The 13,209-nt window shown below is 51.5% G+C and overlaps 1 protein-coding gene across 1 annotated transcript in view; it reads left to right on the top strand.

Moving 5' to 3' along the window:
• The window catches only part of PITRM1 (pitrilysin metallopeptidase 1), a 27,443-nt gene extending 14,234 nt beyond the window's left edge, over positions 1–13,209 (top strand). The window contains exons 13-27 of the mRNA XM_032957397.2: positions 415–549; positions 1,064–1,202; positions 1,851–1,967; positions 2,317–2,449; positions 2,828–2,948; positions 3,556–3,632; positions 4,279–4,444; positions 4,631–4,731; positions 5,133–5,250; positions 5,435–5,503; positions 6,398–6,510; positions 6,638–6,760; positions 7,473–7,618; positions 8,942–9,044; positions 10,157–13,209. Coding sequence (XP_032813288.1) covers positions 415–549; positions 1,064–1,202; positions 1,851–1,967; positions 2,317–2,449; positions 2,828–2,948; positions 3,556–3,632; positions 4,279–4,444; positions 4,631–4,731; positions 5,133–5,250; positions 5,435–5,503; positions 6,398–6,510; positions 6,638–6,760; positions 7,473–7,618; positions 8,942–9,044; positions 10,157–10,250 — 1,755 coding nt within the window. The 3' untranslated portion in view covers positions 10,251–13,209. The remainder of the gene's footprint in view (positions 1–414; positions 550–1,063; positions 1,203–1,850; positions 1,968–2,316; positions 2,450–2,827; positions 2,949–3,555; positions 3,633–4,278; positions 4,445–4,630; positions 4,732–5,132; positions 5,251–5,434; positions 5,504–6,397; positions 6,511–6,637; positions 6,761–7,472; positions 7,619–8,941; positions 9,045–10,156) is intronic.

The raw sequence follows: 13,209 nt of genomic DNA, 5'->3' as shown, positions 1-13,209 counted from the left end.
CACGAGGTACTCATTTAAGGCTGAGTCGACCTAGGGGAGGCCTAGGATGGGTTCAGATATATGCCACGAATATTGGCTGTAGGCGGGAATTGAACGCAGGTGGCTATATTTATATGGCAGTGCGCTGACAACTGCCACCACTCGCACGTACACACACGTGTACCTTAAGAGGGTGCCCATGCTGTGTGAGCCTTGGTAGACCGGAGCAGGTAACCAGCAGCCGTAGTGAGAAGGGGGTATACTGGATGTTGTATGCTGGGTACAGAAATATTTTCTGGGCCACCAACGCAGAGAGACGCTGTTGGAATAAAACCCTCGGGCATGCGGCTCTGCCTGTCTCTCTCTTCTTCACGGGTTTTGCGAGTCCACCAGCATGCGTTGTGACACGTGCGTTGTGCCGTGCGCCCCCCGCAGGCGCTGGCGTCGAGCTGGGGTCATGGCGGCGATCCCGTAGAGATGCTGCGCGTGGACGCGCACGTGCGCCGCCTGCGCTCACTGCTGACGACGGAGCCCTCGTTCCTGCAGGACGTGGTGAAGCGGCACCTGCAGGTGACCTGCGACCCGTACTCACCCTCACGGCCCGGGGAGCCTCGAGTGTTTCAGGAGTGTCGCGCGGTTCTTGCATCGAGCCAGGTTATTGTTGTACGAGCTTGGGGAACGAGACGTTGGGAGGGAAGAAGCAAAAAGAGAATTGAGTGATCTGCAATGTGGTGGGTGGGTGGGTGAGTGGGTGATTGGGCGGGTGAGTGAGTTGTGGGGTGAGTGAGTGAGCGGGGGAGTGTTATATGTGGTGGTTGAACAGTGTGGATGAGATGAAACAGTCTGGTTGACCGAGTCCTGAACAGGGGCAGAGGAATCATTGAGTGAAGTTCATGAGAACAGTAGCTATAAAAGAGTGAGTGGTTTGTTGATTGAGTGAGTTGGTGGGTGGGTGGGCGAGTGAGTCGGTGGGTGAGTGTGTTGTGACCTACAGTAGTGTGGTGGTTAGTCGTGAGCGTAAGAACAGAATTGAATTGACCAGTGAGCACAGCCCTCGTGACCACGCTCGTTTACGTGTCTCCAGGACAACCCCCATCGCTTGACCCTGGCGATGACCCCCGACCCTGGATACGCGGAGCGGCAGGCGGAGAAGGAGGCGGAGACGCTGCGGGCGCTGGCGGGCGGTCTCTCCGCCGAGGAGCGCGAACGCGTGCACCACAAGGGTAGCGAGCCGGCCCCCCGCTCGCCCGCCCGCCCCCACCCAAGTGTATCCCGACTGCGCCATCGGAATAATTTTATTTCGTTTTAGCAACGTTGCCCGGTGCAGACCCAGGGGCCCAAAACGTCAAGAGGCCAGCAACAACCACCACTATTGAAGCTGCAGTGCGAGGAAATAATCCTGCAGAGAAGTGCTGTGAGCTGCAGCGTGTTGAACGAACGCACTGTTGGGCGAGACGACGGCACGGTCCATCCGAATCGCAGAACTCAGAATCGGAATCTTTATTTATTGTGAAGTTACCGCCAGGATCCATTGAAGTGACCTCTGGTCCACACAGGAGTGGGCAGCGCTTTCTGTCGCGCCGTGCCACGGAGAGTAATGTCCGTCACACGATAGTTGGACCGATTTATTACATTCTCAGCCTTAAACACGGCAAAGCGGAAGAGTGGGAAGCACAGGTGGTTGCATTTGCGTCATCTGAACCAGTCAACCCCATGACCTGCCGGCGAGCCTTCCACACTTCAAGGAACGGCCTCAAAATGCACCTAGCCTGGCACAAAATTCGTTGGCTACGTACAGTGCGAAAGAAGTTCAGCATACATAGATACATGGTTGTTGCAGTTGTTGTGACGCGAGGTTGTGCCGCTCTCAGGCCTGGAGTTGCTGGCGCTGCAGGAGGGCCAGGAGGACGTCTCGTTCTTGCCCACTCTCCAAGTGTCGGACATCGACCCGCAGATCCCATGCACGCACACACGGCTCACCTGGGCCGGTACGTGCATCCTACTCGCTCTCTCGGCATGCGCTCAATCGTTCACTCACTCACGGACCAATTCATTCAGTTTTCCCACACTAACCTCACGCTTCCACTTACCGTACACTCAACGCCCTCACTCGCGCATCCATGAATTCACTCACACCACACCTATGCGCTTACTCGGCAACCCTGGCATCTGTGATGGCTTTAGGGCTGATATGGTATTTCCGTACGTGTGCTGCGTGTGCTGTGTGTGTCGCGTGTGTCACGTGCGTCTGTGGATTGCGGCGCGTGCGTGTGTCTGCACGTCTGCCGCTTGCGTGCGTGGGTGGGTACGTGCGTGTATGGGTGTGTGCGTGTGTAGAGCGCGACGTGCCAGTGCAGGTGAGCGAGCAGCCCACGAACGGGGTTGTGAGTTTCCGCGCGCTGCTCTCCCTCACGGCCGTGCCGTGCGACCTGCAGCCGCTCGTGCCCCTCTTCTGCCACGTGCTCGCCAAGTACGCACGTACACGCACATACACAACATGCATGTATATACAAAGACCCCCCTTGTAGCCTCAGGTAGGCTGTTGGGGACGGTATGGTTAGTGAGCAACACCTGTAAAGGCCAGTACAGCGCACTTGCGGATGGGGTGGACAGCACCGCACCCGGCGGTCCTCTCTCTCAGAGTAACAATGTTCGCTAACCACAGCAGGTACTCATTTGAGGCCGAATTGACCTAGGGTGGTCCCTGGTACCGTGCCCTGGCACTGTGAGCGGGCTGCGTATCGCCATCGCTCATCTCGAGCATGCCATGGGCAGATTTGAGCAAGAGTTTGGATTGCGGTGACACGCTCGGATGGAACCCGCGTTCGTGCGTGCGTGTGTGTTGCAGAGTGGGTTGCGGTGACATGGATTACCGGCAGCTATCTCAGTGGATCGATCTCCGCACCGGTGGCCTCGATGCCAGCACCAGCATTCTCCCGGACCACTCGCAGCTGGATTACTACCAGCAGGTGACCACGTAGCACCACCACGCAGCACCACATGGAGCCACACGCAGCAACACACAGCAACCACACAGTACCACCATGCAGCACCAAATGGAGTCCATGCAGCACACAAGCACCGTTGCCTCGTGCTACAATGAGGGTGTAAAGTGACGTGACGTGGTGTGTGTTACATGTCTGTATTTTGAACTTTTTTCGCACCGTACATAGCCAACTTTGCGAGTCGGAGGTGCGGGGGAAAGACGACAAACTAAACATAAAAGGCAGTCTTAAGAAATGAGCCTTGGTGTGACTTGGTGTGTGTATGTTGGTGTGATGCACAGGGTGTGTGTTGGTGTGACGCACATGGTGTGTGTTCTTGGTGTTACGCACGGTGTGTGTGTTGGTGTGACACGCTGTGTGTGTGTTGGTGTGACGCACGCTGTGTGTTGGTGTGACGCACGCTGTGTGTATTGGTGTGACGCACGCTGTGTGTGTGTGTTGGTGTGACGCACGCTGTGTGTGTTGGTGTGACGCGCGCTGTGTGTGTTGGTGTGACGCGCGCTGTGTGTGTTGGTGTGATGCGCGCTGTGTGTGTTGGTGTGATGCACGCTGTGTGTGTGTCTCTCTACAGGCTGTGGTCCTGCACTCGGTTTGCCTGGACAGGAACGTTGCCGAGATGATGCAAATCTGGACCGACATCTTTACCGGGTGCCCGAGACTCGTGCTGCCGCTGATGCCGCAATTGCGATACGTTGTCACTTGACACAACTCCCCTGCTGCCCTGACACGGCTACTCAAATGATCATGCACACCCCGTGGTGACACATGTGGTGCTTGCCTGTGTGCTTGTGTGCATGTGTGTACGTACGTGCGTGGCAAGCGGTGTGGCAGCAGTTGGTGCACTGTGCTACGAACCCGGCGACCTGAGTTTGATTCCCGCTTCCGGCCAACACCGGTGACGATTATCTGAACTGGTCCTGGGACTTCCCTAGGTCGACTCAGCCTCAAATGAGTACCTGGCGCGGTGTGTAAAAAAAAAACATCGCGACTGGGAAGACGAAGGCGGTCGGGCATGGTGCTGGCCACCTACCCCTCGTGTACCATGCCAGCCTTCATAGGTGCTCGCTAACAGAACTTGCCCTAACGGTCTGTAAAAGGCGATATGGGGGATCTTTGTTCATGTATGTGTAACTGCTTGTATCTTTGTCTACGTAACTGTGTGTGTGTCCTTTATACGTGTGTGTAACAGCGTGTCTTTGTTTTCTGTGTGTAACTGGGCTAGTGAATACATGTGTTCTTGCGTACGCGTGTCTGTAACCACGTGCGTGTACGCGTGTGCGCTGCCGCACTGCAGGCTGCGCTTCGTGGACGCCGAGCGCCTGCGCACACTGGTGCTCATGCTGACGCAGGAGCTGTCGAACGGCGTCGCTAGCAACGGGCACCGCTACGCCATGACCAGCGCCGCCGGCTCCCTGTCGCCCGCCGGCCAACTCGGCGAGAGCCTGCACGGCCTGGCACAGGTCCGCGCGTGCGGTGCGTGGTGGCGCGTGGTGGTGGGGCGCGGGTGCGGTCGGACGTAGAGCCGGAACAGTGCGGTGCCGTGCGGTTTGGCTCGGCGTGGTGCGGCACACCGAAGCACGGTGCAGGACAGGGCACTGCGAGCAAAGATTCTCTCACGATGACCTCCCACCAACACACGCATGCAGGTGTCGCTGATGAAGCGGGTGGCAGAACAGCAGGATCTGACCCCGATCCTGAACGACCTGCAGCGCATCGCTCTCCACCTGCTGCACTCAGGGGGGCTCAGGTGTGCATCCCGAGGCTACACCGTCACCACGCATTCACGACTCCATCACCATGCCATCATTATGACGCCATCACCACTCCATCGTCACCATGTCATCATCAAATAACAGCGTGTCAGATACTCACCATGAGGCAAGTCCTGAAGCTGTCCACCGGCTCACTGGCCAGCCTTCACATGGCCATAGAAACACTGATAGTCAACTGTACTCCCTTACACAACAAGAGGAATGATCGCATTCGCCAGCCACCACTGCCACTCGCCCAAATTCACCCCGCGGTGATCGTGTGACAGTTAGGGGGAGGTAGAGGCCACTCATGGTGAGGATGCTGCTGCTACTCCTGCGAATTTCTCTGTTGATGGGTGATGCGGGTGTACGGTGATGCGGGCTTGCGGTGATGCAGGTGTGCGGTGAATGCCACCCCGGCTGGCGTGGACAGCGCTGTGAATGCCGTGTGTGGGTTCGTGCGTTCTGTGGCGGAGCCGGGGGTGGGCTTTGGGCCCGCGCAGCCAGACATCACGGTGTGTAGAGCACTGTACACCACCGCACAGTACACACCACACACAATACACATATACCACTCATCGCACACAGCACAGGACATGCGTGCACAGCCAGCAGTGACTGCACTCACCGAGCCGTGCGTTGTGCCTGTCGTCTGTACCTGTGTGTGTCATGCCCGCCTCGGTGTGTCTGGTGCCACAGCGCCTGCAGCAACCCCTGCCGTACGAGACAGAGGCGTCTGATCGCACGGCCCATCGCACAATCCTCACCGTACGTAACCGCACCCTGGGTACCTGTGAGAGGCGTCTACCTCTCTTCCACTACGGCGGTGGGAATCCACCTAGGACCAATTCAAACTCACCATAGCTTGGTCTCAGCTCAGTGGAAAGTTGCAAGCGAGAACTTTTACATCAGTTTCTGCTTAGATTGATAGCCTCATCCCCTCCACTTGATGCCGGGGAGACACGGGCTGATGGAGCTGAACCACTTAGCGGAGAGGTTATGGTGGCCCCACTCTCACCATCTACATCATCCCATTATTGAAAATTGGGGCGCTCAGGTGGTGCATCTGCCAGTCACCTCATTCAGCCCATAACACCTGGGTCTGTCTCGGGACACCCCACCAGCGAGACTTGGATATTTCACGTGGCCTAATGGTGCACCTAACCTGGCACAAGACCTCACGAGGGGAGCGGTAGTGTAGTGGATCACAAACTACACTGCTCACTTGGTGACCAATAATAAGTGGCGAATATTTTAACTGGTCCTGGGCCTCCCCAAGGTCGAATCGGCCTTCAAATGAGTACCTGGGTGTGGTGGGGAGACAAGTGGCCGAGTGCGGTGCTGGCAACCCACTTGCTCATGTGCCGTGCCGGCCTTCCGAGATGCTGGCTTACAGCACTTGCCCCAACGGTCTGTAAAGGCTATGCGGGAGATCTTTGGGTGGAGGAGCAACGCTTGCAACGCACGGGGCGCTGGGCGTCTAAAATGCAAAGTTGACAAAATGGGCAGCCCAGGTGGTGCATTTGCCAGTCATCTTGGCCAGTCTGTCCCGTGACCTGCCAGCAAGCCTTTGACACTTCACGTGAAAGCCTAACATAAGAGCTCACAAGAGTAACTGTGGTCACGTTACCGTGCGCCGTGTTCACGTGTGTGCGCACACAGGACCCTGCGTTCAGGCCCCGTGAGATGAAGACTCACTTCCAGATGCCATTCCCCGTCAACTTTGTGACGCAGTGCGTGCGTGCCGTGCCGTTCACTCACCGTGACTTTGCCAGGTGACCGCACGATCACACGCACCCACGGCCATTTGCTTCTCTGAGTCGACGTCGCTTTCTTTGGCGCTACCGTGGACCCAGCAACGCGGCAGTCTGAGCGGTCGTCACAACTTTTGCGTCTGCGCAGTCTGCGTGTTCTAGCGCGGCTGATGTCTGCCAAGTTCTTGCACCGCGAAATCCGAGAGAAGGGAGGGGCCTACGGAGGGGGGGCCACGATTGCCCACGACACGCTGGCCTTCTACTCTTACAGGTCGGTAGCACGCACCTGGCACGCACGCATGCTCACACGTACAAGGCGTCGCGGCCACTGGGCGGGCTGCTGCGTATCTTTTATTAGTGCCACTTGGAGGGGTAGTCAACAGTGGTTGTCCTATGATATACTTGCCCCCGTCATAGGAATGTGGAATAATCCCACTGGCTGAGAGCAATAAACAATGCTCGTCTCAGCAGGAATAATTTTGACTTTGGTCTAGTCTCTCTCCAGTCGGCCTGTGGGGTGGTTTTAGTCGGCACTTCGCCTGTGGATTTCATTCTGTCGCTCCCTTAGACTAGGGGACTAAAGCAGTCAAAGATTTAGTCACAACACTCTTGGTTCTCATCAGGTTAGCAAAACTGTGAACCTGGTAAATCCCGATATATCCCTGCATAGCCAATGGCCGTGTTTGGCGTTCCTCAGTGCACCGCAGTCCATAATAGCGTCGCTGGATGTTCAGTCCGCATCCTCTTTCGGGCTCGTTAATTTCCCCTGGTCACAGTTGCACTGTGGCTTTGAAGGGGTCACAATCGTCGTCATTGTCACGCTTGATTTTTGTCCGCTGAATACTTTGACGAAAAAACACAATTGATGAATATATTCATCACTAATTTCGTGAACAGAATTAACGTTGGTTGCCCTTGTGCCGCTGTGGCTCGTTTGGGCTGTATGCTGCGCGTCCACCCACGTTGTCTCTGTCCGCGCGCAGGGACCCCGGCTCCTTGGACACCTTAGCGGCTTTCCGCCGAGCGAGCGAGTGGGCGTGCAAGGGGTCGTTCTCGGAGCGGGACGTTGAGGAGGCCAAGCTGTCCGTGTTTTCCGCAGTTGACGCGCCTGTGGCACCTGGTGATAAAGGTGAGATGAGAGGGGGGACCTTCACCCCTCCTTCCCCCACCCACCGAGATGCCCATCATGTAATTCTTTACCCCCCCAGAGTCTGCCACAATGTTGTAATGGTGAGTGTACGGACCTACAGTCCAGAGGTCGTCAGTTTGATTTCATCTCCCAGCGCACGAGTTGAAATAATAGGGCAAGTGTTTTTAATCCCTCCTGCCTCTTTCCGAGTCCGAATGCACCAAGTAGTTTAAATTGGTTCACTGCGGGTCGATCAGCAGGTCGCGTGCGGTGGGGTAAAGTGTGGGAACTCATACTTATTTCAAGACTTCCTGCCAGTGTGTAAGAGTAGGCCAAATACCTTGAATACGGCCTCTCTAGAGCGCCCTCTAATGGAGGCCCCTTCTGTCAACAGTGGGGAGAATAGGAAATTGCAGGGCTGCACCTTTGCCGCTGTCTGATTTATATTCTTTGGTTCTTTCGGTAAAGTTGCGTAGATAGAAAAATAATTATAAAAATAAAGTGAATACTTTGTATTCGCAATGTCTCCTGGAATTTTCAATCTTTGATCATCACCTTTGCAATTTCTTATGGTGATTTCATTAATGTTCACATATTTATTATTGTTACTTTGAGTCTATGGAAATAATTATCATATTACAGAGTGTTTGGACAACAGACTCACTCCACATCTCGCTGTGGAATATTTAAATGATTGGATAATTGTACACGGTGAGAATGAGTCATTCACCACTGTCGGCATCACTAGCTCCCCCTTAGACGCCCGTTTCACACAGAGTGTGAACTCTGTGACTGCCTTCCTTGCCTTTGGATCAATGCCCTACGCTTTTGAGTGGTGGCTGACGGATGTGTTTTGTCAAGCTCAGGTAGAGCAGCAGAAGCTACTGGCGAGTGCTGACCCACGCGTGTCACGCACGACAAGTCGTCCTGCTGGCGCCGCCTCCCAGACGCGCCCCTCTCCACAATAATCACGTTCAACTGTAATAATGCATCAGCAGGCGATTTGCCCCCCTCCAAAATCCGTGCCATCACGTAAAAATATATATTATTTATTCACAAATGCCATTGGCCACACGGCTTTCTAGGAGTGAATATTTTCAACGGCATTGGTTTAATACAAGTCAACTCTAGATTGGATTTAACCTTTGGTGTCTCATCAGCAGAGTCAGGCCCGCTTCAACCAATGCTGGTGAACCGCCAGATGTCTATAGGCGGCAAAGATCCTCTCTGTTAAATGCGAGTCTTAGTTCAACGCAAAACTATAGAATGCATGATGGCTACTTTCTGTTAATTCCCCTTGATCCCCTGCCTCTCCTTGTGCAGGGATGTCCCTGTTTCTGCACGGAGTCTCGGACAGCATGCGGCAACAGCACCGCGAGCGGCTGTTTGCCGTCACGCACGCGAGCCTCACGGACACTGCCAACAGGTCACAATCCTTTAGCCAGGCGGTGGTGACTATGCACGTGGCCAGTACTGTAGAGGCAGCGAGGGTTGATGGATCGTACAAATGTTGCGAGAGGCCCTTCCCATGGGCGTCAACGTGCCATACCCTGGCTCGCCAGGAGAAGGCAGTACAGCACAAATGTGGACTCCACCTGTTCCGTCTGTATGGGCGAGAGCCAGGGGTCAGCAACCTTCAGCTCCGGAGCCGCATGCGGCTTTTTCAGTACTACTTCGTGACGTAATTTATTTATATATTCACTTGCATTGGAGCTCTTGAAATGTTGAATTTTGTACCGAATTCGAAAAAAAACTTTTTCCCTTGCATGCAGGTGTTTTGTCCGGGTGCTCCGGTTTCCTCCCACTTGGAAACACTCTTTAATTATTTTTGGTTCTTTCGGCCATTAACTCATTAATTGGCCAATAACAACTTAATATACCAAAGACTGCAAAGCTTGCACAAGCGTTGGCACCAGCTTTTCACATTGCTGCTGCTGCCTTCCTGCTCGTCTCGTTTCTCGTGCCTCTGAGTCGTTCTCTCTCCTCAAAAGCGAGCAAACCCTATGCAGCAGCCTGGTACAAGTGGACGTAATATTGTTAATCACTTCCCTTTCATCGGCGTTTGTTCATCACCACCAAATGCATCACTTCCCGCAAAATGACTGTTAACTTGTAACTGACGGTCAGTTATTTGTCAGCGCCCACTTTGCCAGCAGGGTGAGGGGGTGTGTGTGTGTGTGCGAGTACAATTTCCATGCTCATGAACTCCCAAGATGTTCTGTGCAGCCCTTGGGCACAAAGCCATCTCAGAATTAAATGAGGCCCTGTGTAGATCGGAAGAAAGGGGCCGCAGAGACAAGCACGAGACAAAAATATGGAGAGTGACATAGATACAGAGACACAGATGTAGAGAGACACACAGAGAGAGACATAGAGATATGGACATGTATACAAAAAATGATGTACGGAGACTATTCCCCCAAAACAGAAGAAGCCTCCTTGCCCCACCTCTGATAGCCCCCTGAGTGCAAGGTTTGAGACTCAATACGGCCCCTGACTTCGTACTTGGCGAACAACTCTGCGTGCATGTGTGTGCAGGTTCCTGGACCCTGTGAATGGCCCTCGTGCCATCGTGTTACTGGGCCCCCAAAACCAGGACGTCAGCCGTGACCCTTCCTGGATCAGCTGCTAATGGAGCCAAGCACGCAGACACAATGGAGCCTGCCGGACCACACCTAGGCCTGCTCTCATACCACAGCACCCATTGGCCTGCACATACACTAACACAAGCATGTAATATCTAACAATGGCTTTATCATAACAAGGCCTGCAGAAGCACACTGAGGACTGCTCACACACCAGACTGATGCCTGAAGCAATGAGGCCCGACATCCAGGCACACTGTACTGATGATGCCTTGCGGGTCCACACACTGATGATGCCTCTAGGTCCACACACAGTGTTATTATTATTTGAAACTTAGCGATGTTGCTACATTTGCGACTTTTTGGGTTTCCCTTGTGACAAAATTTCATACAAAATTGCGCAGATTTTTGGAGTGATTCCTGATGTATGTTTTAATGATTTCTGATAAGTTAATGTGTAATAATTGGCCTGCAGAAGCACACTGAGGACTGCTCACACACCAGACTGATGCCTGAAGCAATGAGGCCCGCACTCCAGGCACACTGCACTGATGATGCCTTGCAGTCCACACACAGTGTTATTATTATTTGAAACTTAGCAGTCTTGCTACATTTGCGACTTTTTGGGTTTCCCTTGCGACAAAATTTCATACAAAATCAAGCAGATTTTTGGAGTGATTCCTGATGTATGTTTTAATGATTTCTGATAAGTTAATGCATAATAATTGGTAAATAGTCTCGTGACATTTTTTAGTAGATAGGTTATTTTAACTTCTCTTCGTGACTTTACCGAAAGATCCAAAGAATATGAATTCCTGCAGTCACGAAAGCTTTAAGTCAACATTTTTTACAACTTTTGAAGGTTTAGAGACAGAACATTTTTGATGTGCAATTTGGTATGTTTTGCAAGCCGGTATGATTCATAATTGATTTTTAGGTTCCACCAAATTTTTGTCATGTAACCTTTTAACGCCCTACAGCCAAACGCATCAAATTGTCGCAACCAGTCGGTTATGACAATTGTTCTTCCACTTCCTGGTGAGCTGAAAGAATAACACTATTTAACACAATTTTTGTTCCTGGGTATTAAGTGTTATTTCGTAATTGCTTATGCCTAAAAAGTATACAAAATGTCTTCCCACAAACTGGGCTTTTGTGACCAGGACAGTGATATTTTGAAACTGACCTATTTTCAATGAGAAAACTGGCGAATTTTTATATTTTCGTTCACATCAAATCAGAAAAAAACATGTATAAAAATATACATGTATTTATAAAAGTAATACAAAAATTACTACAAAAGATTTAGAAGTGAGTAGTTTTTCGAGATGTACGATTATACTGTAAATCACTTTCACGAATCAGCCCCAAATGTAGTTTCCCATCATGTTCTCGTTATACTGTCTTTGGTAGCGGCGTTCAAAGTCCAGTATATCCTGGTGGAAGCGCTCGCCTTGCTCCGAGTACGCTCCCATTTTCACATGTTTTTGAATTGATCAAGATGAGCATCAAGGATATGGAATTTGAGGGACATCCTACAGCCCATTGTGCTGTAGTTTTTCACCAGTCTCAACCAGCTCCACATAGTTGTCGACCTTGTGATTGCCCAGGAAGCCACGAACCACTGCGACAAAGCTGTTCTCAGCCGCTTTCTCCTTACTAGTGAGCTTCTTGGGGAATTCATTGAACTCCAGGATCTTCTTCATCTGTAGTCCGACGAAGACACCGGATTTTACCTTAGCATTAGCTTAGGGAAGATGTCTTGACGGTGCTTAAAGGCTACCAACTCCTTATTTACAGCTCTGACATTGTTTCATAAGGCTCCCACTTGACGTTGTTCCTCCACACAGAAAACTCGGTCTGCTGTGGCCAGTCCTGCCTGTGGTAGTGCGCCTTGGTGTCTAAATTATTTTTAGTCATGTTTGTATTACGTTAGGGTAAATACATGCTAATTTTGATTAATATGTTATTTTTTCTGACTTAATGTGAACTAAAATACACATTCGCCCGTTTTCTCATTGAAAATAGGTACATTTCAAAATATCACTGTCCTGGTCACAAAAGCCAAGTTTGTGCGGAATATAAATTTTCTGTACCTTTGAGGCATAAGCAATTAGGAAATAACACTTACTACCCAGGAACAGTGTTATAATTACTTGTACACATGGACATGTAATGTCTGGCCATGTTGGGTCGTGGAGGATCACACTAGAGAAAGTAGAGCAAACCCTTCCCTCTAGATTTGAAGTTTTCGTGACTGCAGGGATCCATACTCTTTGGTAAAGTCACGTAGGTATAAAATAAAATACATTATTTTAGAACCAAAGAGAATGAAACGCTTCCCTCTCGTGGGTTTAGCTATCATGATTTTGTGCCATATTCATCGAGGTACAGTTCACCGATCACACCCCTGTGGCTCGACCATTCGCGGTTCACCGCAAGAATTCTGTGTGCATCGTAGCTACTGCTCATGATGAAGCTGCCGTGCAAGAACATATGCACTGTCGTCTCTGTTTTCTCCCAAGAGGCCCATCGTGGTCCCCAGGTGACGTGTTCCCAGCCTCCAGTGAGTTCAGTTGCACACATTTTGTATCTACATTTACCGTACAGGTTATTTTTAACAGAACATTTTAATTTACGTAAAATAAAGTCCTGTTTCATGTTTGGGTTAATGTAGGGTAACTAATGCACAGGAGGAGGTGGCATATGAATCGAGAACTAAACCATAGGTTTCCCATATGCCCTTGAGTTTGCGGATTGCCTATTGCCGCAAGGGTTTGCTGTAGATGTTAATTTCCTTAATTTTGTTTCAACGAACTGAAAACACTGCACTTGGACCTACACGAGTACCACACCATGCACGGTTGGGTGATTACGGTGCAAAAGAGGTTATGCACACACCGCGGCTGAGGCTGCCTCGAGGTCCACACGGCTTCTGCTCAGGCATACCATGTAAGTGGTTTTGTAATGTAAAGATTTTAATAAAGTTATTGTGTGAGACACTGA

Source organism: Petromyzon marinus, chromosome 19, assembly GCF_048934315.1.
Source record: "Petromyzon marinus isolate PM22_M1 ecotype Great Lakes invasive population chromosome 19, UKy_Petmar_22M1.pri1.0, whole genome shotgun sequence".
NCBI lineage: Eukaryota > Metazoa > Chordata > Hyperoartia > Petromyzontiformes > Petromyzontidae > Petromyzon > Petromyzon marinus.
This window is presented reverse-complemented; position numbering and strand designations above follow the sequence as displayed.